This window comes from Poeciliopsis prolifica, unplaced genomic scaffold (genome assembly GCF_027474105.1).
Source record: "Poeciliopsis prolifica strain line A6 unplaced genomic scaffold, Auburn_PproV2 SCAFFOLD012, whole genome shotgun sequence".
Taxonomy (NCBI): domain Eukaryota; kingdom Metazoa; phylum Chordata; class Actinopteri; order Cyprinodontiformes; family Poeciliidae; genus Poeciliopsis; species Poeciliopsis prolifica.
The window spans coordinates 8097868-8124097 of NW_026562387.1; the positions used below are offsets into that span (position 1 = coordinate 8097868).

The window sequence follows — 26230 nt, forward strand, 5'->3', positions numbered from 1 at the left end:
GGCTCAGGGCAGCACGCATTCACTGGGGGAACAAGAGATCTTTGTGCCAGGAGGGGAGGGGTTGGAGGGATGGAGGGAGCGATAGATACGAACACTACATGGGCCGACATACTATTTATAACGCTTTGCAATATGCAGCAGAAAAATTGATCCCCAAAGCAGGGTGGGTGAGGCTTGGGGCAGGGGGGGGGGAAGGGGTTTCTGCGAGGTTTTCAGCAGCTGGATTAGAGGGCAAACCAACAATTTATCAGAGTTTGGCTACTGCAGTGGATAAAAAAAATGTTCTACAAAAAAAATAAAATATGGTGAGAAAAACTGTGAAATACAAAAAAAAAAAAAATCAAATTTCAGATGTAGCAATTTTTTATTTCTTTAAAAAAATACCAATTTATACATTTTTGAAATTCTTTAAACATCACTGATTTATTCTAAAACATTTCGACTTCTTGCTGTGAATAGAAGAGAAAAAAAAAACATGAGAAATCAGATTGAAAGTTGTAATTCCTTAAATAAAAACAAAACCGGTTTTTAGCATCAGCTACTACCCATGCTTATTTCAAATATATTATACAATTAGATAAATAACAGAATAAAAATATAATTACAGGGAAATCTAAAAGCAAAAGATCTTAAACGTACTTGTGCAATCAGTGCAGTTCAGCGGCAGAAACCCACTGGTCTGAATTACCCAGCATTCCTCTAATTTTTTCTTCTTGCTCCGTCTTCCGACAAGCTTAGAAAATATCTACATTCTTCAATTTGAGTCTCATTTATCTCAACAGAAAAGCTATTTTGTCAAGCCATTGCTTAGTGAAGTCTTTCCTAAGGAGAACAACCAAGAGGTCGCTTCGTAATCAGACATCAGCGAGACAAATCTGTATTTTTACAACTTGGCGTAAATACTGAGGGTAATCCGCAGGCAGCGAGATGAAGCTGAAAAGCAGAGCCTTTCTAGCTTGTTTTAGCAGGACAGAGCTGATGTAATCACAAGGCACGCTAAGTGTAACCACAACAACACGGAGACATTTGTTTTCCTGAGAGTTTTCCACCAACAAAGACAAACGAAAACTAATTTAGAGCCGGAACGAGGGCGGCTGATGATAGTGTGAATGTGTGTGTGTGTGTTTGATCAGAGAAAGGAACAAAAATGCATGGGAGGTTTGCTTCAGTCTAATAAAAACAAGCCACTCACAAAAACACCAAGAGAAATATAGGCGCTGCAGCAATCATGGGCAAGAAAGAAATGAGAAAAAAGCAGAAAAACAACAGTTTTAAACTGAGAAATAAATAAATAAATAAAATGGTTCCTAAAGATTTTTTTTTCCATGATGCTTTGTTTTTTTGTGATTTTAATTATGAGTGAAAATTTTATTTTATTGGAAATTGATTTACTGACTTTAATTGGTAAAAGTAATTCAGCTTAGGCGTTATGGTACTTTTCAGCCCCTATAAATAACGTTTCTAATTTTGAGACGATCCAACATATTGTGAAAATGTAAAAAAAAGAAGAAAAAAAAAGGAAAACATACACAACTATTTCTATTTAAATTATAATATATATTTCAAAAATCTCAGTTGCAACAGAAACATTACAAATTAAAAATCAGCTGCAGAATATTTTTGCTGCTTTTCACAACTTCCCCCGACGTGTTTGCGGTGAGACAAAGCTGCTTAATATTATTAGGAATTCCCAGGGATCGACGCCAACAGTTAAACATGTGATCTTTGAAATGAGTTAATAAATACACAGCAATAAGGAGCTTCATTTGCTCTGCCTGGTTTCCCCTCACGTTATGCATTTAAACTCCAGCTGGCCTGAATAAATCCAGGATCTTTTCTGCCACACACACACACCCACGCCCCCACCCCCCCCCCCCCCCACCTGACTATGCTTGGCCGTCCCATCAGTGACCCCGCAGCCATCAAACATTAACCTAGCCAAAATCTAACCCCTGCTTTTCCCCATCCACCAACACGTATCTATCAGACTAACTATCTATCCATCAGCGCTGTGGAGTCGGCAGCAGACAGGAAAGTGGGGGCAGATAAACGCCAGGATCCTTCCCATTACTGCCCTGCATTAACCCTGAGCTAAATATTTACAGTAAGCAGGACACACAATTCTCCCTCTTTCGCTCGCGCACAAATATACATGAAGCACAGACGTCTGCAAGCTCCGCTGTTCGCCTGACCTGCAACCCGTTGTACTGAGAAATGGAGGCGCCGCTTTGGGGGAAAAGCGCAAAACTCGAGATGGACACCGAATTCTGACCCGAAAACTGACTCATTGTGTCAGGATATGACCTTCTGTAGGGTATTTACATTATGTGGTATGTTAAATTCGGAGAAGTATGTCCAGCAAAAATATCTGCTAGGCTTTGGAAACATTTTTAAAATAGTAAATAAAAACATTGCCAGTGAACACAAGCAGCATTGGCAACAAATAAGAAAACATGCCTGTTTAAAATCCAGATACAATAAGAAATATGCAACAAAAATAGCGCCAACCTGTTGAGTCGCTATAATCAAATATAAAGCAAAAACTTCCAACAGATGGATAATATTAGATAAAATCTGTACTTCAGGAGCAACAAAACAACCTTTCTATTCATTTATTTATTTATAGAAAGCTCTACATCAAACGCACATTTTTAATACTTTTTATTTTTAAAGTAATAAAATGTATTACTTTATTTACAACCTGATGTTAATTTTAGCGCTCATATTTTTAATAACAAATTAATTATATCAATTTTTCCTTTTATTCAATATTCAATATTTTTAAATATCACAAAAGTAGTTAAAAACTACTTTAGAAAATAAAATAAATATAAAATTAAGCATGGGTAAACAGGAAGTTAAATTTTTGAATGCAGTTTTATTCCCAATATGCAGCATTTTCAATGTTTCCTATTTATTCCACTTGGATAAAATATAATTATTATGGTGCGTAGTGAGTATTTATTATTTACATTAAAAGAGAGAAGCAGCTGGAAAACCCCCCCATAAAAATAGAAAAAAACAAAACAAAAAAACCAATTACTTTAATTAATCTAATGCTAACAAAACAGCTTCTGTAATAGAAACAAAAATAAGCAACTTTTTAACCTGTTCTAATCTTTTAAAATTCCACTTTTATTCCAAAAAGCTAAAGTATTTTTTGCAGCTTTGATTCTGTAGCTCTTCCACTTAAATTCAAGGTAAACCTAGATTAGGCAAATGAAGCCTGGTGGAGTGTGTCTGTGTGTGTCCTCCTCCTCCACAGCTCTGTGTCAGAGTGTGGGTGCCGCTGCTGCTCAGACAGCAGTCTATAAAACAGCCGGACCAGGACGAAGCTTTGGCTGCATTAACACACAATCACTTAATGCTTCATGTTGCTGCAGGTTGTGGGACATTTTATTGTGGCCTTCAAAGTAAATGCCGGGAAAAGGGCCAGCAAACGTTGCTGTGCCGCAACGTGTATTGTATTTCTATATGAATACTTCATAAATGCAGCGCACTTTTAAGTTAGGAGGCTTGTTTTAAGTTACTGTAAATGGTGAATGTGAGTTGAACTAAAAGGAAAGGTGGATTTAAAATACTCAGAATTCAAATGTTTCTCTCATGGGGAATTAAAACTGCGAAAGGTGGGAAAAAAAAAAAAAAAAAAAGATCCACAAGATGAAGCTTTGTTGCCGATTTAAACACAAAACTAACTACATCTTCAGTCTCCAATCAGACTAAGGGATTCACCTTTCCTTCCACCCGAGTTGCTTAAGCAGTAACGGTTTGAGTGATGAGCGGACCACAGGTACGAGACGGTGGCTGAAAGCCTGACGCAGGAACAAAACGGCGATGGTTCTGGCAGAAAGGGGAGGTGTGGGAAGTGTGGAGCAGACTGAGCCACTTCCATCAGCCCAGGGAAACTCCAAAGCATAAAGACAGTTGCCAAGCAACTGAACATGATTGGGGGGCTGCAGGGGGGTTTACAGAGCCTTTTTCATGTGTGTGAGCAAGACGGATAATACACCACACACACAGACACGCATGCAAATATTGAGGCAATTACAAAAGTGAATCAAATCCTTGCCATTAGTGATTGGTAATTGAATACTGTGCTGTGCAGAGGCTGTCCACAAACACTTTCTGAATGATTTATTTGTTAAAAGGCTGAGGCTGTGTGGAGCAGACATCGACACAAATGTGCCACATTAAAAGTTACTTTTATTGTGGTTTTACGGTGTTCAAGCGCTGATGAGCAAAAGGAGTGTAAATAATCAGAGATGCACTGATCAATCGGCCAGAGGTTAGAAACTACCGGAAAAAAAAGGCATCTTTTTGATTTCTGCGCAATTCATAAAGGTTAAGGCCTTTGATGTACTTTCGGGTTTAATAAAAAATAAAGTGGGAAGCGTAGGCAAAAACAGATAAAATTGTTTTATGTTGCTTATAAAACTCCAAAGTTAGAAGTTTCTTTTTTCCTTTCATGTTCCATAATTTTTACAAGGGTTGGTCACAATCAGGAGCCAAGATCTAAAAGAAACCTGGAAATGATGAGTCAGCTGTGTTCATCTCTGCATTACAATAAAATATAATATTGTACCAAAATGTGATGATGCACATTGACTCAGCAGACTGTTGTATAATTACAAACAAAATATTTTTTTTCTTTGCCGTTATTATTTTTTCTATACTTTGCCTGTTTTGTGTTTCAAGACGTATGATTATGGATGGTTGGTTGATGCTTAAACTATATTTTTAAAAAAATACTCCTAATTACTCCTTTTCATTCAAAACTTCTGTTCATTTTAAATTTTAAATGAATAAAATAAATGATCACCAGCTCAGTTGTTGTTAAGTTGACACAAACCATCTATGAACTTCAAGTTTCCAAACATGGGATTCGGTTCTGCACTCTGATGCGTTGTGTGTTTATACGTGTTGCTCACCTGAGCCAGCGGTTGTGGAGCTGCTGTTGCTTTGCAGACCTCCGTTCCTGAGGAGCGACGGGGATTTCTGAATGCCAACGCCAACGCCCATGACCCCTAACCCCCTTTCTCCACCTATTCCTACTCCTAATCCGCTGCTGGAAACCAAGCCTGGTCGGCCTGAGAGCGTTGAGGATGTGGAGGAAGTGGTGGAGGCGGTGGAGGATGAGGAGGAGGTGGCGCTGGCGGCAGACGAAGAGGTGGGGAGCGGCAGAGACGACGCTGCCTCGTTGGGCTTCACGTCCGTGGTAAAGCAGGGTCCGAATCGGTTTCGCCAGTTGCCCTTCTTCTTCTTCTTGACGCCTTCTTCGCCACCGACTGCGGTGCCCATCCCCAGGCCGCTGCCAGCGGGCTGAGAGCGTTTGTAGCCTGTCGATCCGGCGAGGCTCGTCATTTCGCTCGCTGCGTGACTGTGGGAGTTCTCGTACAGTTTTCCACCGACTGCTGGAGGAAGACAGAAAGACGTGAAATTATCATTTTTAACTTAACTTGCATTTTACGTTACAAGCAAAACCTATGTTTTGTTGGGATTTTATGTGATTGATAAAGTAGAACATACTTGAGAAGTGGAAGAAAAATCTAGATTTTAAAGATTCCTACAAATAAATCTAAAAAGTGTGGCGTGCAAGTGTGTTTGATCATTTTGATGTCTTTCACTAAGATTTAAAGCTTAGATCTTATTGCCTTCAGAAGTAACCCACTCAGTAAATAACGAATCAACTAGTTTAAAGAATTGACAACAGATAATCTCACAAATTGTGATGGATGAAAAGTTGGACCAGAAATAATTGCGATAAACGACAACATTGTTGTTTTGAGATCAGTTTCAACTACAGTAATGATAATGTTATAACAATGCAAGTTTGTACAATCAAATCAAATCAAGTTAATAAGCTTTTAATTTGTAAAGAACACTTAACACTAGAACTGGAAGACATTATAAATATCCAAAGTAAAACACAACCAAAAACCACAATAAATAAAAAAGGACACAAAAGCCACACAAAACCAAAAAATAAATAAAATGGATTATTAACTCTCAGCAAACAAAATTACCCTTTTTAGATTTAGAAATTACAAAACTCTTTTCAATCTATCATACCATTAACTGATTAATTGCTTATGGCAATATCAGAAATCCAAATGTAAAACGCTAAAATCTGTTGACAAAGTTCAAAGGTTACAAACACTTCTGCAAGGCACTGTATGAGGAAAATAGCTGCAGTACCTGCAGAAGTCGTAGTCGCAGACATAAGAGAACCAAAGAGAGGGGTGGTTCCCTCCGATGCGCCGCCCTCAGAGCTCGACTTGACCAGACAACTGCTGAAAGACGGCGGCGAGGAAAACGAAGTTCCACTGCCAGGACGCAGCGACGGGTCGGTAAAACTTAGGAAGTCTGAGGAGCAAGGGGCAGCGGAGGTCTTGCTGGAACTGGTCAACAGCAGGCCTGGGAGACAGGTGGGACCATTGAGACAATTACAAACAGAGGAAACAAGAAAGGAAGAAGAGATGAAGAGAGGAAAGGAGGGAGAGAAAGAACTGGAGAGGAGAAAAAATTCAACTAAGAAAACAAGCACTGCAGCTGTGGAGGTTTCCACTTTACTCTTTTGGGAGGAACGAGATAACTTCCATCATAAAATATAATCTCTTCCTAATCATATAGTCCTCCCATTTATCAGAGGAAGGAAGTGTCTCTGAAGGACAGAGATAAACCCGCCCCAAAAAAACAAAACAAAAAAAAATAAACAAACTGAGCTACACCACAAAACACACATTGAGCTGACAAGAGCTTTAAGGTTAAACAGAGCAAAACAAAAGAGTCCAGTATGAACGCCGCCGCCTCTCACGGCGTCTGTGTTTGTGTGTTTTCCAGACAGGGCCCCAGATTATAGGAGCCAGTCAAGACCAAGCAGTGATTACAAAGCCACAAATACACACACGGGTCTGGTGGTGGAGCGAGATCCACTCAATGACACAGGGCTTCCACAAAACACACCAATCACCTGCTTATTTGGGTCTTACTAGCATCGTCGGGCTCTGCAGCTGCAGGTCTTTGCGTTCCGGTCTTTTGTTTGACAGATTGCTACCGGCAGATGATTTGTCGTCCCTTTTCCACTTTTCTAACCGCATGGAGAATTCCCAGTTGTGTGAAAATTAACATATGGAAACATTTGTTGCTATTAATTCACCTTGATGGAAAGGCCCCGTGGAAGCGGAGGCAGACGTGGAAGAGGTAGCCATGGTGACCACCGCTGAGGGTAACGGTTTCCCTGACGAGGTGAGAGACTTGCGGGCGCCCCTCTGTCCGACCGTGTGAGTGCCGCCGCTGTTCTTCTTGTTCTTGCCCTCGGCCGCCGCCTTGGTCGAGTCTGCGGCCAGGCCATCCTTGGAGGCGCCCCCAGAGAGCGCGGACGACACTTCCTGGAAGTTGGCGTTGGTGAAGCGGCCAGTGTTGTCGTCTAATCGCTTCTGAGAGGACGCGGGCAGAGAGGTTACTCCTCCCCCAGAAGCGGTGCTGTTATAGGTCTGAGGGTTGGAGGGAAGAAGGGAAAGACAAGGGGGGAAAAGGTGAGAACAACAAAACCTTACAAAAACCATGACAGGCACCAAAAACAACAAAACAAAACAGAACCTAGTGTAAGAAACCCAGATGTATGGGATCTGCAGGATTCAAGTTAGGACTTTTTAAGACCATTTAATGCCACCTTGAGTGAATTTAAAGACTGAAAAAATCTAAACATAAGGAATGGTTGGGGGATTCTCTTGTGTTACAACCAAGCATAACAAAATTCACACCACATAATAAGTAATAAAAGCATGTATGATTTGTGTTACTGTTGTATAGGGTCAATGTCTATATCAGGCATAGCAAAAACTGCAAAATTTCTGGGGACTCTCCGTGTTTCTCGCACTGCATTTATCTTTCTACAGTTTTTTGCACAGAATACACCTGGCCTCGTGTCAGTTGGAATCAGAAATGAATCAGTGGTAAAAATAACATTGTCCATCCGGCTGGTGATCAACTTGCACTTATTATACAAGAAAAAAGGTAGCTGGCTAGTTTATAAGCAACTAGCTAGCAGCATTTCAACACCCTGGAACCACAGAAAGCAATGAAGATGTCTAAATGCAACTTATTGGAAATATTTGCCTGTCAGAAAAGTCCAGTGAAAAGAAAATGTGTACATGATTAAAGAATCCTGCCACACCCACATTTTATACCTGTGATTAAGCCATTTAAGATCAACTTACATTTTTTTTTATTAATTTTGTGCATTTTAAGGCTTTAATTTTAGATACTTGAATTTAAGACTCTTTTAAGGACACCCTGAAGAACCAATAAGAAAACAGGACACCAATCAGCACTGCACAATATAGGTTAAACTTATAACAGTTATACTTATTGTTCTTGACCTTTGTTCTCGGTTTATCACTTAATCAAGCCACTCCACACTACAATATAAGTAATCAAGGAGTGTATGCTGTCGCATCGGGTTAATATCGGTTTTACATCTAAAGTGAAAAAGTTGTATTGGGACACTAAAACCCAAAAAAATATTACTAAAGTTTATTAGAAATATAGCGCAGATAATCTTCACCAACCTTTTTGTTTTAAATCACAAACTAGCCTGGATGGTGGATAAATGATAAGATGGCCGTTGATAAACTGATAGCTGGTTAGACAAACGGATGATAGGAAGATGAGTGGATGGATGAATGGATGAAAAATGCTCTCACCTTTTCGGGGACCATGATGTTTGGAAGAACAAGAGAGGGCGACATGTCCATGGAGCCTTTCTTGTGTTTTGGTTTGTGTCTGTCTCGCTCCTTGTGTTTCTGACCATGTGGAGTAAGGAAACAAAAACAAAAACAAAACAAACAAAAAAACAAAACAAAAAACAACAACAGATGAGTGAAGGGAATGTTCATAAATATTGAACACTAGCGTAAAATCTTATCACTGAAATATTCAGGAAGCATGTTTGTAAGAAATCTTTGGAGGATGACCAGAAAAGTTATCAGAACAGAAATGGAAAGAAAGGCGCTGCTGCATTTTAGTGGCTCAATCTAAGATTAAAGCCCAGACAGCCACAAAAACAGAGTGATGTAGGACAGATAAAAAGGGCTGCTTAACATGCTGCTGTATAGAGAAGAGAGTACTAAGTGGTTTGTGCTGAACCGCTCAGGGACTTTCCATTTCAGCCAATCATATCGTTCCTCTCAGACCATCAAAGCTCAATTTACACCTCCGCCGGCACACGCAGACACCGTCACCCTCCTCTCGCACTAAAGGTGGCGACTGGGTGCCAGCACATTTACACCTCGCGTGCACGACCCAAACCCCCACACATTTTTCTGCATATGCATTCACACAGACAAGGTGCACAAGCTCTTCAAATGCTCACTTCTGTGCACGCGTGCAGTCATGCGTAGTCTGGAGAATATGGTGAAAATATGCAAAAGATCCCGAGAAGCGGCAGGGACTCAGCATGTTTGGGACTTTCTGACACATATGAAACAGCAGAAACGGGCCCTTCCCCCCAGACCCTGAACGCAGCTCTCTCTCCCACAGGGTTTTATTGAAGGCTGACGGCATGGAGGCTTGTGAAAGTTTAGCCAGACTTCCTTCATGAGTGGCGGTTAACAGACATCCCGAGTTAGCAGCTTGGTTGAGTTTCCTCTGCATGCTGGCCTCTGATAATGTTGCAGGGCGAGAGTTAAGAGTCACATCTGGATATTCTGATGAGGCGTTGTACAGAATTTTACATGTCTAAAATCTTTTGGGGGGGTGATAGTCACAACTTTCTGACATTTAGCAAGATTTATCTTATTATTTGGACAGGATTATGTCGTAACATGGAGCTATGGGATGAACTTTTTTTTTCCTTAAAAACAACCCCACTTGTTTCTTTTAGCAGAAAAATGTTTTGAGAGACATGCCAGTAAAAAATAAAGCGTTACTGTTTTTTATTTTAAGCAGAAGTAGATAAATAGCCACGACCATCAACTTTTGGAATGAATTTGCATGGGCACATTTTTTTGTTTTTGCTGGTTTATTTTAAAAACGTGCCACAAATGCAAATTTCAGCTCATATTTAAAAAAAAAAGAAAAAGATTCATGTAAAAAAAAAAAAACCTTTTAAAAACAAATATATATTTACAGGACTTTAACATTTTCACAACTTCAAAGAAAGGTAATATTTTAACAGTTTGAAAAAGTTTTAGCCAATGTGATTTTATTTTATTGTTTTATCGCCAATTTGAATTTATTTATAAGGCACTTTAAAAGTCACACGGGACCAAAAGTGCTGTCCAGAAAAATAAAACCATAATAAAAAGAATAAAATCAAAAACAATTGAAGAAATAAAAGAACATAATAAAAATAAGAGAAACAGTCATTAAATTCAAGATTTGCTAAATAAAAATGTGAGCAAAAAGACTATTAGTTTACGTTTGCATTATTGATCTCTTGTTTATTCCCCACAATGTTCATTTAAAAGAAAAAACTAATAATGCCTAATCTATCAAATAGTCCTCTAAGTGCTGTGCCTACCCTCCTAACTTTGCAACAGGATCTGGCAAACAAACAGAGGGACAGTGGAGTTTTTACAAAGACAGCGGATGAATCCAAATTCTCCGCTGCAACAAAAAGATCTTAGGACAACAAAGAGGGAAGCTGAAGTCTTCAGGATTCCCTTGTTGTTTTTCATTAACATTCCAGAGCTAGGTGTTGATGGACAGAGGCTGAGTGGAGAGGCTCGGGTAACACACCCACTCAGAGAACCAACAGCGCCGGCCGTGGGAAACACAACACACACACATTGTGATTCCGACACAGCCTTATCAATCAGGACAATTGATTAAACAGACAGCGAAGACGGCTTTCAGCAGCGAATGTGCTCCTCTGGTCATCACTGGCCAGACCGTTTCACTCTCTGAATCTGTATGGGGTGAATTCAAAGGGGAAACTGCATCCGGTTACTCTTAAAATGAGTCATTTGAATAAAGCGTTTAAAAGCATCCGTGTCTCCTAAATGGTCATGCTGGTTTCAGAAACAGGAAGCCCACTTGTGACATAGAAAAGGCTTTTGTGAAACGATTTGCACTCCTATTAAAAAATGAGCAGAAAGCCCCATGATCATTAGCAATGCACCGATCAGGTTGGATTTTTTTAAGGACTATAAAGCATAAATGGGAAAAAATGTACAATGTTTTTTTGATAAAGGTTTTGACTTCAACAGACAATAAAAGGGCTACATATTATTAGTGGTGGTATTTTTATCTTAAAGTGTGTCAAAATGTATGTTGATGCTTTAAAGGACTGAAGATGGTGGAAGCTTTTAGCACTTAAACATTTAATGAGGAGCTCAGATATTTTTTTTTTAACATTGATATTCGTCTTATAATCTGCACACAAACCTGATTATAAAATATCTGCAGTTTTACTTGTACTGCTGTCGTAATGAATAATGCTCCAAAATCACAAGCTTCAAGATTATAATGTATATCACAGAAAAATGTAACGCTAAGCAAACAATGACTTCATATCACTTTTATATTTGATTTCAGTGCATTTAATTAGAATCTAACTTCACCAGTATGACATGTTATCTTTCTACTATATGTTTGGATTTTTTAGATGTAAAAGGATAAGAAATCCAGTAAAGAACATTTTTTTAAATCCAACATGTTTAAACTGAGACAGATTTTTTTTATGTAACATTTATATTTAAAAAAAACAAACAAACCAAAAAAAAATATTAAGCTCCAATATGCTGTTATGCATAAAAACATTGTTCTTTTTAGGCTAAAATGGTGAAGTTTTATCTGATTCAGATTGAAGCTGTATTTGAGATATTTCCCAGTTCAAATCAATGGCCTCAAGAGGACGAGAGGGCACATGAGGTGGAGGTCAGACGGAGAAGGAGAAGCGAGGGAAGACGGGTAGAAAGAGAAGAACAGGAAGTGAAGGAGAAAATAATCCGCCTTGGTCTGGCAGGAATTCCCCTGTGCCACTTCCTGCAGGATCTCTGACCAGTCATTGTGTATGTATGTATGGATGTGTGCGTTTCCTGCGGGTCTTTCGGAGCAGCCGGTGTGGGGGATCTCAAAGCCCCTGCTGTAGGTTGACTGCAGGCTCTAACATGAGGTGGGCACACATCTGAGGCTCCAAAGTGCATTACAGATGCATGTGCAGACAGACAGACAAACACGCACACACAAACCTCACCCGACTGATCCCTGACCCAAGAAATGGGATAGGGTGTGTATGTGCTTATGAGTCTGAGCAGAAAGAGAGAGGGATACTCTTAATGCTCCCAAAATGCTCAGAGAGAATTACAACAGCTAAAAGCAAAAGCAGCGAGATGGACTGAAACAACTTTGATTCACAAACACTCATCCTGTAGCTGGACTGGTGAAAACCACTGAGAACAAAAACCTATCTGGCCCATTTCCAATTCATAATCAAGTATTATTCCATATGCATCTCCCAAACTGACAAACAAAATGCAAAAAATAGGCTCAAGGAATTACACCCTCTATTTGCTACTATTCCTAACAGGTTCAAGTATCACCAGATATAAAAAAAAAAAGAACAAAAATCTGAACAATATTTTCTAGAAAATTAGAGAAAAGGTTTGATTTTCAGTTTGAAATGTGTGCAATGTTAATTTGGTGCAGGACTTATTAATGTAGTGAAACTGCTCAACTTCAAGCTGCTTTGTTCATAACTTCTACAGGACAACGTTTCCTAAATCTGTGTCAGTGCAAAGGGCAACGAGAGGGTTGTGAAAATGATTGTGGCAGCTACAACTTCTGTGGTAGTAATTGGAGTAAAAACTACACTCCACAGCAGAAATGGACTGTAGGTGACGTCCCTGCTGTTTCACCAAACAAAATGATATCTACAGCTTGTTCCAATATGGCCTTGGCTAAAATACGCTCTCACGCTGGCACACGTCTAAACAATAATCTCCTTCTTTGAGTATCTGAGCCTGTGAAGTGTTTGTCCTTGGGTGTTTTGTGTGAGCACAATCCTTTGATCATTTTATAAAGTCCTCATGTTGACGAATCAAACTCGAAAGGAAGCAGTGGAAATTTCTTATAATTTAAAACCCGTGTCTTAAACACTCGTCCCTGTAGCTGCTATCCAGCAAAGGAGGATGGATTCTTCAAATTAGAACTTGTTGGAAAGTTTGGTGATGAAAACCCAGAGGCAGTGAACAAACAACTCCACAGATGCATTGAAAAGGCCAGTTGTGATGCGAGTGTGTGTGTTTTTTTTTAAATAAAGTTAAACACTAATAACTTTACTTATACTCTTGAATCAGAGTTCAAATCCCAGAGGTGTTGTGAATGGGGATAAATGAGTCTGGGGTTCTCTGCAGTCTGTTAGGCCAAATTCACACTGGACATAATTAGTCATAGTAAGCTTATTATTATGATGCATTACATTGTGTCTCATGTTGAGCAAAGATTTTACCCAGGACTCTGTGCACTCATGAACAAAAATTTATAAAATTCTGTGACAGGAAGAAAACATGGAAATGTGGCACTGCTCCTAAATATTAATTTATATTATTTACATTTATTTTACGATTCCAGTCCTTAATCACAATGTCACTGCAACTCATTATGAGTTTTAGCATGTCAGCCACTAAACCCATAAATCAAGTTTGAGCCTAGATAACAGTAGAAATTCATCCAACAAGTCAAAAACCTATCTATGTAATTAGACTATTATTTGAAAGACCATTTATTTTAAGAATATCATCACTAACACATGATATAGAAAAATGGTGGATGCTTGAAAGCCTTTCTGTAAATTATGACCATTTTCCACTTGCAGCTCATGAAAGTGGAAAATTTCATTAGCTGTTATGAAATTTTCAGAATTAGAATATGTCATTTTAAATATTCAAATTTAAAATGATATTGCATCACACCAATAAAGAAACTATTTTTTGAAGTAGAAATGTGGGCTTACATGTTTAATACCTTCTTAAAGGCAGTTAATTTCAAAAGGTATTTTTAATCTGACAAATGAGAGTGTAATTTATTGAATATGACTATGTATTCATGCATAAGTCACATGTATGGCAGCTGTAGTATCTTAAGAGTATCAAAAACAATCACTATATTGCATCAAATTAGACATATGCCTAATTGCAATGCTGCACACTTTGCTGTTCTGATAACAGCAATTCACTATATTTTGCAGCTCTATAATCTGTTTTGAGCTGATCAATCTGATCTGAGCTTTGAAGCCCAAGCTTCTTTTCTGTTAGCAACCAGACTGCAGCTATTTAAATTTTATTTTAAACAAACTTCCCCTAACTTGCTACTCAAACTTTTACCACCTTGTGTCCTGTAACTCCTAAACCCAATGCCTAATCCTCACATCGCCATTGTGACAAAAACATTTTACATTTAAACTGCAGTCTGAAAAATGTAACTTCCCAAGGTCTCGCAGCCAACAGAATACATGCACAATCTGGAATAGTGTGCGCTACTCCCACATTGGGAGAAGAGAGCTACTCTGTAAAGAGCACAGCACATCCAGACCTTGATGTGCAGCTGAATTTGCTACTTTGTGTTGTAGGGAGAGCAAGTTGTTTGCTGCTTGGTAATCTCTGTTACAGCCAAATGAAAGCCAGCATCATAAGTAAAGTTTAATTGTCAAAACCATATTCATTCAGATTGTAAATTTTTAATGCACAAATGCACATGCACATTTTGTACATTTTTTTAATTATCCTACTTATTTGCACATTACTTTAGATTGGAGTATACTATTTTTAAAAACTGCACAGTATTTTCTGTTGTACTTTTTCCCTCACAGTATATCAATTCTGTTTTCTTTCTATAATTTACATTTATGCCTTTTGTCACTATACATGCCTCAATTGTGTGCCACTTTGCTGCTGTTGCACCACAATTTACCCACTGTGGGACGGTAAAGGGTATTTTCTTTTTTTTCTATTCTATTCTAATAGATGTAGCACTACCTTTTATAAAGTAATGAAAAATTCCATGCATTGCCCAAAATAGAAAGAGACTCAAGTTTCATTATTTATATTGAGTAAATGCACTGAGCTGTTAATGTACCACTACAGAAAGTGCAAAGTGCATACTGGTGGATTTTTATTGTTGTGGTGTATAAAAGGCCTTAACAAGACACAGATTAGACACAAAAAAAGCCTTCAAACAAGAGAAACGGGTTATGTCTCACTCCCAGTGAATGTACCTTCTCCTGTCCCTCCACAATGTGAGCCCGGTCTATGTTTCTGGAAGAGTCACAGTCGTGGGTGGGAGGCATAGGGGTGGTAAGGTCACAGAGCTGTCTTACCTTCTTGTCCTGCTCTGTGGGTCTATCCATAGAATGTGAGGAAGAGTCACTTAAGCTTTGAGACCTACTACCACGGCCCTTGCTCCTTCGCTAAAAAGTAAAGAGGACTCCAAGTTACCGGATAGAACTCCACAGAGAAAAAAAAAGCCTAAATGTTGATTTTTAAAAATTGAGATCAGAAAGAAAACAATAAGAATAAACTAAAAAAGTTGACTTAAATTATGGACAAAATCAGGCAAAGAAAATAATAATTTTTTTGTTTAAAAATCGCCATGTGTCAGGTTCCTGTTGGGGAAAAATTAAAGTACTGTGGCAGTAGGTGTTCGTATGAAAAAAAAAAAAGTTTAATTTTCAGGCCAAAAATTACCAAAAGCAAAAAAGTGTGTTTTCTTCTTTCATTTTTTTTGTTTGATTGCGGTAAAAGATGTGTTAAGTTTCAGAATGTCATTATGTTGAGTTTCATTGTTTGGGGGGGATTTCTTGCTCAAAATAGAGTCACAGGATAAACCAAATAATGCAACAAATGACATCTGTTTACAGTATAACTGAGAGAACTGACTTGAACCATTCTTGGATCTTGTCCAAAGACTAGTTTCAAAAGTTTTGCAACAAAGCTTGCTGCTCTCGGCCATAAACATGTCCAAAAACAACAGCTTCCCAGAGCTCCCCAGTAAAGGAGAATATGAAAGGTGGTGCATCTATATATAAACAGAAGTAAAATAACTCACACAGGATGAAAAATGAATTCACTGTACCCAAGAGCTAAGCAGATTAATCATAATTTGAAATTAGGTTTACAGACCAAATCCAGTCAAACACCATATGTTGCTAACATGGCGTAAATATCCATCAAGAGCCATCTTATGAAACCCATTCTGTTGACAGCATTGTTTTTTTTTCCCTATCATTAATTCCCCCGCGTACATTCCTGTCATCCAGACAGTCCAATCGTAATGACATTATACCCCAGCATCCAAAGCAAATCATATACGATCAATGTAATCAATGTGCCAGCATGAGTCTTTCCATCAGCATTTGTTAACACTGGAAAATGCTGCCTGTATGGACGTGTTTGTGCACAGTAGCTTCAACTCTATTCAACCATTGCTCCGCAAATCAGTGGTACAAGCTCTTCGTTGTCAGAGACACTCGACTCCCTGCCCCCAACCGATGCTTAGCAGACATGTGTGACCAGGGCGGTGAGCGTGAGACAAACACAACAGTTGATCTTTTCAGTCCATGTGCGAACGGCAAACAAGTGTTGAATTTTGTTGTCTATTTTCTGTTGGTGTATTTGCCTATTCTTATTACTTTGGGACTGCATTCACTCTGACAACGAACAGATGTTCTAAAACAGAGATTACAAATGGCTGTGATCATGCAAAAGGAGTCAATAATTTGCAGATTGTAAAGGCTGGTGAAATTTAAGATAATAACAAATCGCTTTCAAATTTTCAAATGCATTAAGTTTCAGCAAAAAGGACTATTCGAGTCAAAAACCTGAAACCAAGCTCAGTATTTTCAACATATGTAAATTATGGGGAGTAGTATCGTAATAGATAGGGAATAAAGGGAGGAACAATGGCAGGTGGAGAGGGACAGATGAATTGAAACCATATTAGGAAGAAAAAAGGAGTGCCATGATGGATTCTGTGAAGCACACTAAAAGTATTGGAGAGACCAAAGATAGGAAGCACAAGAATGTCTAGAGAAGATAACAAAACACATGGTTTTAACAGAACAGAGCAGTATTAAAGGAAGGACAGAAGAGAAATGGAAGCCAAAAAAGTAAGAACAAAAAGAAAAGCAGAAACAAAACAAAAATCAACATGTGTGCTGCTTTTGATACATCAACACCCAAGAGGACATAGAGAGCACAAGTGGAAGTGCTGACAATCACTATTTGAAATGTATTTGGGGCAAGTAATTAAAAAAAATTCTTTATCAGCTCAACAAAGAAGAAATAAGAGTATAATTCACAAGAACTGGGAAAATTCAGTCAAATATTTGTTTTCTATCTTTCTTTTTTTTTTTTTTTTACAGACGTATGCAGAATTTTTTTAACATACATGCTAAGATATAATCACTTCCTGTTATTTGGTCTTCTCAGAGGATGATTTTAGCAAGGTGATTTTAGTAGGTTAATTAGCCACACGTGACTACAGGCCACATGTAGCTGGCCTATAGTCTGCTGTAGCATTTCAGGAAAACACTACCATCAATACACATAATGGGCAGCACTCCTTCAGATTTCACACCATGACCTTTCACTCTTTCAGCTGACTGTCTTCCTTGTAACCAAGACAAATATGTACGAGAAAAGCACATTTGTAAGAAGAAAAATGAAATTAATGAGGTTGGTTTCTGTAACAAAGGAAAACTCTTTGAGACAGAATTTGTCTTCGGCTTAATTATCCTGAGCTTTAGGTGTTAAAAAAAAAAAGAGATGTGTGTGCTCATCAAAACTGAGTCTCTCAGAAGGTAATCTACTACATTGCTCTCCACAGAAGTCTAGTTTGAATTAAAGAAAGAAAAAGAATTCATTTCACTCGTTATTAATGGCTGAAACGTACACAAAAGCAGATGACTGCTGACCCAGACCAACCATTTGAAGTCAAAGAGAATTTTAAATCCAATGTGGTGTGAAATTGTGTGTTAGTATATAATAAAAGGCATGCAATCATTATATTGGGGCACTTACCAGTTTGCTGTGATGGTATTTGCAGTATCCACAATACTTGACGTTATCTGCATCAGAGCCTTGTTCTTCGCATAATAGTCCTGCAAACTGGGCACTGTGGAGGCAGAAGATGAAATTAAAAAAATAATAAAAAATAGGTTTTGGTTAGTAAATGCACTACATTTCCAAGACTTTACATATATTTTAGGCAACATTAGAAAATGCCTTCAAAACTAATGTTGACTAAACTAACAGACAGAAAACTTCATGGCTTTTGCAAAAATTTTCCTAGTGCTTTTAAGCAGTTGAGTTGCAGGAATTGTATTTTTTTTTTAAAAAAACTAAATTCCTGGGCCAATTTCTTAGCTCAACATGTCATAAAGGTTAGCACACAGCTGAGGAGAAACATGGAGCCCAGAATAAAAATGTGGAGCAGGAAAACGCTGGTGGCCGATGAGTTGGCTCCCACGCAAGCCTCACCATGTCACGTGGAAGGCCTGTCTGCAGCCGTGTTTGTTGCAGGTCATGCAGGCTCCAGTGGCGGCTTTACTCTCTCTGCCCTGCTCTTCACAGATGTAACATGTCTGCACACAGAGCGACCAAAGTTCATTGTAGGAAAGGAAAAACTTACATTTTCACATTTTAAATTTTGCAAGTTTTCTGTGGTGTCTCTACCTTGTTGTAGCGTTCATGGGGGACAGACTGTAGAACTATTGGCTCCATGGTTGAAACGTTAGCAAACTCCACTTCAGGGATGTACAGGGCACAAACCACGTGGGCCCAGCCTGAAAACACCCACAAAGAATAAACATATACCGGTTTGAAAATGTTAACCATGTGTAACAAATTCTGCAACATTTGATGTGATGTGTGGATTTATTTAATCCATTCCTTGTAACTTGTGAATTTAAAGCAGGAGGAAATAAATATGCAGAAAATGTAGTGACTTCTAGGAGTCCAACAAAGACTTAACTGTTCAGAGAGAAAAACCAAGCCAACAAGTGGACAGTAAAGAAATACGCATCAAAGAGCTTAAAAGTTCCAGTTTAAGATTCCTACAATTTGACGTCTCAAAGAAAGTGTTGTACTGACCAGTTCACACATATTTCTGCAGACCAATCCTATCCTATTGGCCCATTAATTGAAGTATCTCCAATAACATCTTGCACATTAAGAATTTTTTACTTAGAAACTCTTGGACTGCTACAAAATTAAACAAGTCTTTTTTCCTACATTTTAGTCAAGCCTTCCAACATTACATGTGTTGAAATAATGTGACTAAAATAAACTCTAAATATAATCTTGTTTTTAGAACTGAAGTAAAATGTAATTCTTGATATTGAAAACATATGTAGATTAAATAATTTGTTATTTTTAAACTGGGACTGTTCTGCTGAATGTTTTAATTGTATGTGTGTGTGTATGTGTCTACTTATCAATATCTAATTAACAATAGAAACTGTTTTAGATATGTCCTTAAATAATTACCATTTTAGTAGCAGTAAAAATAGTTTTTTTGTGGAACTGCAATACCAGCACATTTTTTTCTTACAGTTATATGTAGTCTCATAAAAGCCCGTTTAGTGAAAACGTAACAGAAATCAGCACAAAAAAAAGTATTTTAATCTTTTTACAATTTTTTAAATCTATTTTTATCTGTCATTAAAAAGGTGAAAATAAAAACATTGAAATAGTCAACCGCTTTAATTTATTTGCCTCTGTTCTGAAGCATCTGTTCGTTGACTTCTAAAACACACACACACACACACACACACACACACACACACACACACACACACACACACACACACACACACACACACACACAGCTGCCCCGTCAACAAAGACAAACTGCAGGGCTGCAGAGTGACAGCAGGGCACGGTCGCAGGGGCAACAAAATTGACGATAAGTTGAGGAGGAGTTGGCCGAGGTTACCAGCAGGTCAAATGGAGGTGGGAGTCTCTGCAGCCACACTGAAGGTGTCTGTTCCCCCTCCCATCAACAGCTGAAACACATACAGGCTTAAACTTACAGTTGAACCCATGACCTGCCTTTGACCTGCTGAGTGGGACTGGGGGAGAAGGCCAGAGGGGCGGGACGGCAGGGTGGAGCGGGTGTGAAATGTGGGCATGTTGTTGTTTGGAAGACCCTCCAAGAATCTGGAAGAGCCCAATAAAACAGGCCTATAAAAGCAACACAGTGTTCCTCAGTTTAGGCATTGACCTTTTTTGCTCTTTAGTTCATCTTAGCTCAAGACGCCAAGAAAACAAGCTTTAATTTGGTTTCCTCACTAAACTAGACTTTTTAAATCAGGAGCTAAACTTTCAATCTGCTGCCTCACGTTTGAACTTTTTTTCCACTGTGTTTTACAGATGTGTCTGATGTAACCAACTCCATGACAATTCAGTATTGCTCTGCTCTAAACAACAAGCAAATGAATGCTGCGTCAATAGCTGCGTTTCCATTGATCACATAATTGCGCAAATTGAAATTACAAAAATAAATTAACTTAATGGAAACGTCAATTTTGAGAAAATTCACGGTTTATGATTAAAGGTTTTTGCGTTTGGGTCAAGTGGTTTTTCAACTGTATCGAAATTACTGCATTTCGTAAAACTGTTTTTATTTTGCATCACACGAATTGTGTGATCAACATCTGGATGTTACTGCTGGTGGAAAAGGCGAATAAGATGAGAGAAAGTGGTAGGACGATAACTTTGAATTTGCTGGGGGGTTTTTGGAATTACTGGAATATCCCCAAAGTTTTGCGTACAGTTGTAATGGAAATACCGCTAACGACCCCAAATTCTTCTCCTCTGCCTTATTACTGTCCCACCTGAAAGTACAAATAAACACACTAACAAGTGAGGAGGGGCCGACAAGAGCCGGAAGAAATGAGGGAAAGGGTTTGGTGAGGAAGGAAAGAAGAGACAGAGAGGGGTCATGAGAAGGGTAAAATAAAAGAGAAAGTAGTAAAATGGTGTGTGTTAGTGTTGTCCCCATGCCTCCCTGCAGGCCTGGACACAATCCCACAGCTGTGCCTCTCTCTGACTGCCTCACACACACACTTACATGCACAGAGAATATTTACAGTCTCCACCAAGATGACCTCTCCATGAACCCCAAAGGGGAGACTCCTCACAGGCCGTGCACTATACTCATGCCAGCCCGCCCCCTCATAAACATACACACACACTCAAACACTCCTATAAAACAGACCGGTGTGCACACACACACGCACTCACACACAACAAACAGCAACATAACTCTCTCAGTCGGCTAACGGTCCATCAACATGCCGGCGACGTGTAAATAATGACAACATGGGAGCGTGTGGGATCGGATCTACCTCCGTTGTCCGTCCTCTTGAGGGCTCCGTCTTTGTGGGGACAGAGCTCACATCTCTGTCGGGGAAAAAAGGGGGGGAAAAAAATGGGTCAGGAACAACAAGTCAACACAAGAGAACGGAAGTGTTTCTGGACTTGAGCTGGACTGGTACCAACTGTGGGGTGTTCCGCCAGCAACGTTTAAGGAAAACACCCAAATTTCATCTGCCATCTGAGGTCCGTTATTCCTCAGAGGGACTATAAGCACAGGGAAGGTTCCAGCCCATCAGCTTTCTGCATTGCTTCTGATGAGTCAGCTCCTTCTCAGCTACACTTTGTCACAAATCACCTAAAGTGATATTAACTAACTTTAGGGTTGCTTCATAAATCCCTTTAAAACCTAAAAATGCTTCAGCTTAATCTCCCCTCAACAAATCTTCCATCAAAATGCTGCTTTTGAAATGGTAGCAAAGGTGGCAATTACAAATATTGTGGTTTACTGAAAAGTGTTATGGTTTATTTAGCAGCATACCATGAGTATTTTACAAATATTTACACTTAGGGAGCATCCAGCCAAAAGCTCTGGGTCAGTTTGCCACATTTGGTCCTTATTATAAAACTAACAAGTTGATACGCATGTAGTGGTATCACATGCCACTACATGTGATACCACATGACTGCATACAGTCAATGCATATTGACTGTATGCAGTCATAACAATAGAAAACTTGGTCTATGCGCAAGTGACTGATATGTTACATATTTTTCGATCTAGCATTTGTGTGTGCTCCCTATTCTAATACCACCCTGGGCAACTGCCCATATGGTCCAAATCAAGAACTACAATAGAAAAGAGGTACAACAGTTGCATGATTTTAGAAGTTTTTGCAAAGGAGGCAATACTGGTAAATATTGCAATAATAATATCAGATATATGCCTCTTTTCTCCCCTCTCTCATCTGTGCTTCCTGCATTTTTCTTTTTCACACAAACATGGATACCGTTGTAGACCTGACTGATAACAAATTCACAAGTTTCTGCCACTCTTGACAAGGCCGCACAAAGCAAACTGACCAGTTTCAGCTGATGTGGCGTATTACTACATCCAGCAGTCTCAGCCAATGTTAACTCTAATAGGTACAAGATTGTTGTTTAAACAAGGCCAGATAGGTCTGTTTTATAATGGCGAAAGAAGTTTTGCCAACTTTTCTTCAAAGCTTTGTTCCAGTTTATTAAGTTTGCTGTAGTTTGTGTAGCCACAGGTCTGAGACTGCAAATCTCAATTAGTTTTACCAGCCATTGAGCTGTGCATTTACCTAAGGAAGGCTTTGGTATATAAAAGAACAAAGGATGTTGCTCCATCTAAGTGCAGTGTTGCATGTTAAATTAGCCATAGCCTTTCCAAATTGCAGTTATTTTTCTGCTTTCTGGTGCTCTCGAACATACTACTGGAAGATTAATGCATGTGAACATTTTTGCCATTTTATTGGGCAAAAGATTACAAATAAGAACAAATTTTAAAACCAATGGTTATAGCGAAAAATTGGTGTCACATCCACTGATAAGAGTGGTAGAATAGAGCAAAACGTCTTACCCTACCCCTTGACACTATCTTAAGATAAAAGCTGCTACTACTGGTTCCAACCAAGAGGTGTGATGGCCAAGGCTCGTCGCAGACATTTCTTAATAACTTTGGAAAACGTGTCAAAATGGTGTGTAATGTTATGTTTCGTTTATGATTAAGCAACCAAAATAGGTCCTAAAAAGACAAAAGGGAAAGAAAAAGTAAAGTACTCACCACACGGGCCGCTCTCTCCTGGGATTCACACTTTCTGCAGAACCACGGACCAGTCGGCACCTGAACAATTCCATAGCAAGCTGAAGAGAGGCAGAAATAATCAGACATTATTACAGGTAAAACATTTACGATCATTATTACAACAAACAGTAAAACTAGTCTGTCGGTGTATTTACCCTATGTGCTTTATTTTAACCTCATTCTTAAAGTTCCATACATGTAGTCACTGAATAATTAATGAAAAGCTCATGTAGCAGCATTCGGGGTAAATGTATAATTTTTAAACAAATATTGAAGGTCAGGGGGGAAAAATGTCCAGCTGTCATTAAATCAGCAGTTTGGCTACAATTATCAGTTGCTCTGGATGTACATTTCCAATGCTGCTACTAACACCCATCATAGCTCAGCAAATCTCACTCCAGCCCCTGTTTCATCAGCATCCACACACACAAAAAAAAAGATTTCCAAAATCAAACCACATTTTTTGGCACGTAAGCATTTACACAACAATGCAGGTAAACACACCGATCCAGCTGCCCTAAATACTGCAAGAGCATCTTAAATAGCCTACCCCTACACATTTCCAGATTATCTCTGATGTGACCAGGGCCCATAATCCACTGGAATGAAAAGCTATAATCCAAAATCCTGAGAACAAGGACAGCTGATCCAATCACTTAAAGGCTTGGGAGACTTTTTTATGTTGCTAGGCAAACTAAACCGGACTCCAAGCTAAATAAATATTGCATATGTTTAACAGAAAAAGAACTGGCTTCCAAATTCTTGCTTTTTTTTTTTAGGAGAAACAACACAACATATAATCCCAATTTTAGTTGACAACACACTGTTTGAGCAGTTAGCTGTAAAGTATAGCAACCTGTCTTTTAGCTTTCCAGTTTTTGTGTTGCGGTTTAATAGTTCATCTGTTTTTACTTTTCTTCTTCTGGGTGCCAAGATTTTTGCTCAGGCTCTCAACTGGAGAAGTTTTTTTTATTTTATCTTTCAGCCTGCTCACCAGCAGCGTGCAGCAAGGTGTGGGAAAAACATGCCCAGGCTTTGCGTTGACAGACGGATCGACCTGTTTAGATGCTAAATGAGTTCAAGTTGTTGTCATGGTAGTGAGAATCCTGACCAATAGTACAAATAAAACACACCCAGAGTATCATTCTTTGTTTTTTTTTTCCTTTTTCACTCCTGCTACAAAAATAAATGGGTCATGGTTTTGAAGTACAGTGCAATGAGACTGTGTTTATTTTACCTAAAGCTGAGGGATTTTTTTTAAAACAGCTAAGTGGTTTATTTTAATGATTTCAACTACTTTCATACAAAAAAAACAACTGATTTGAGAAGTAAAACTCCGACTCCTGTGCCAAGTAAAGTCGGTCAAAAACGGAAATAATCTGAAATCAATTTTGTATTCAAGGCAATACGTTCTTTGCAGCTGCTTTCAGTATGAAAAAAAAGAAATCACAATAATAAATTTGTGCCTTTGGCAAAATAAAGGGACCAGTTTTCTTATGACTAAAACTATAACATTCAGTAAAAAACAACACTTGCTGGGCATTTCTTGGGAGTCTCTATTTTTGATAATAGGTCACAACTTTTCATATGTCTCAATGTAAGTTCAGATGCATAAAACACTCCAAAATTTTCAGCTTTTAGAAACGCCTCATGAATCTCATATGGACTCTTTGGGCTTTGCTTTGCAATCTTCTTAGGGCTTTATTTAAGGCCTGTTGTCCATCCAATTGTTTTCCCTACCATACTGTTTTCCTTCCACTCAACGTTCTATACATACAACATCTCCAAGACAGCACTCTTCTGGGCAATGACAGTTTTCTTGATAGTTGTCAAATTATGAGTCGTCCTCATGTTTAAGCAAGTCTAACATGGCCATGCCATAAAGCAATGACATAATTTGTCTTCAAAATTGCTGTAAAGTAACAGTCTTAATTCTTCACTTGGTGTAAGGCATAATAAAACTAACTGGAAAAAAAAAAAACTCAAAATACAGCCTTGGTGTACTGAATCTACAAATATACAAGTACCACTTTTTGAACCGAATTACTAACAAAGTATTTGCCAACAAAAGTTCAGTAGCAGCTTCCAAAAGACAAAAAACAAAACACGCTGATCAGCTGTTTGGATCTGTTTACAGTTGTTAGCAGCTTCTGTCTTTGGCTGTGTTTACTAAGTGGACACATGGATAGCTGTTGCTAATGTAAACATCAGACATCATCATCTGAGTCATCTCAGCTGTTGTAGTGGGACCCTGCCTGCAGAGTGTTGTGGTGCTCGGACTGCACTTGGACGTTTGCTTTCTAGGTTTGCCTGATTTTAGACCAGTATTATTACCTCAATTTGAAGTCCCCCACCCCCTCCCGCCCCCCAAAGGGAGTGTGGTCCTTTCCTCTTTCGTAACAGCTTCTGACAAGGAAACAATGGCAACAGCTCGCAGCCAGCAACGTGTTCATGCTGCCGCTGTCAGCTCCCATCAGCGTGCAAGCTGAGCTAGCCGGCGAGCCGAAGCAGCGAGGAGCCCGGCAGCATGTGCGGAGCCTGACCTCGGCTCGGCCTTGGTGGGAACCAGGCAGAGAGGAGCGGGGAGGAGGAGGAGGAGGCTAACCTTTCAACAAGACAACGCTAACTAGCATGAGGGCTAACGGCTAAAGCTTGGCTAGCAGCTCACCTTGGTGCACGGCGACGTTGCAGCCGTGGCCGTCGCAGTACACCAGCGGATTCTCCGCCCAGCCGCGTTCGTCCGAACACACACAGCAACCGCCGATCATCTCCTTCATGTTACTCGTCAACAGCTTGTCGTCCGCCGTCAGACAACGCTCGCCGCAGACCATCTACGAGGAAAGCGGACATGCGGAGGAACACACAAGGACTGACCGCAGAAAAAAAAAAAAAAAAAAAAAAACTTCGTCGAAGACGACCGTCGTTTTATCCGCAGCGCCGTTCTAGGTGCCACTCCACCGACATGTCATGTTTTAGGCGTGTTTGCGTTCCTTTTCGAGGCACTATTTTGTTTTCACCAAAACATCGCCGTCAGGGCTCGACGGTGGAGCAGAGGGGGAACTTCGTAGCGAACAGGAAATGCGTA

General features: G+C 39.2%; 1 protein-coding gene across 5 annotated transcripts in view; it reads right to left on the reverse strand.

Annotated features, from left to right (window-relative positions):
- Positions 1 to 26230, reverse strand: part of mllt10 (MLLT10 histone lysine methyltransferase DOT1L cofactor) — a 44603-nt gene extending 18373 nt beyond the window's left edge. For 3 of the 5 annotated variants that reach the window (XM_055037486.1, XM_055037485.1, XM_055037482.1), the window contains exons 1-10: positions 25814 to 26230; positions 23125 to 23204; positions 21350 to 21404; positions 18675 to 18784; positions 18480 to 18583; positions 18021 to 18114; positions 8706 to 8804; positions 7157 to 7493; positions 6196 to 6414; positions 4929 to 5411 (exon numbers count right to left, since the gene is read on the reverse strand). In XM_055037486.1, coding sequence (XP_054893461.1) covers positions 4929 to 5411; positions 6196 to 6414; positions 7157 to 7493; positions 8706 to 8804; positions 18021 to 18114; positions 18480 to 18583; positions 18675 to 18784; positions 21350 to 21404; positions 23125 to 23204; positions 25814 to 25976 — 1744 coding nt within the window. In that variant the 5' untranslated portion in view covers positions 25977 to 26230. The remainder of the gene's footprint in view (positions 1 to 4928; positions 5412 to 6195; positions 6415 to 7156; positions 7494 to 8705; positions 8805 to 18020; positions 18115 to 18479; positions 18584 to 18674; positions 18785 to 21349; positions 21405 to 23124; positions 23205 to 25813) is intronic. The other 2 variants (XM_055037484.1, XM_055037487.1) reach the window with 2 other exon arrangements.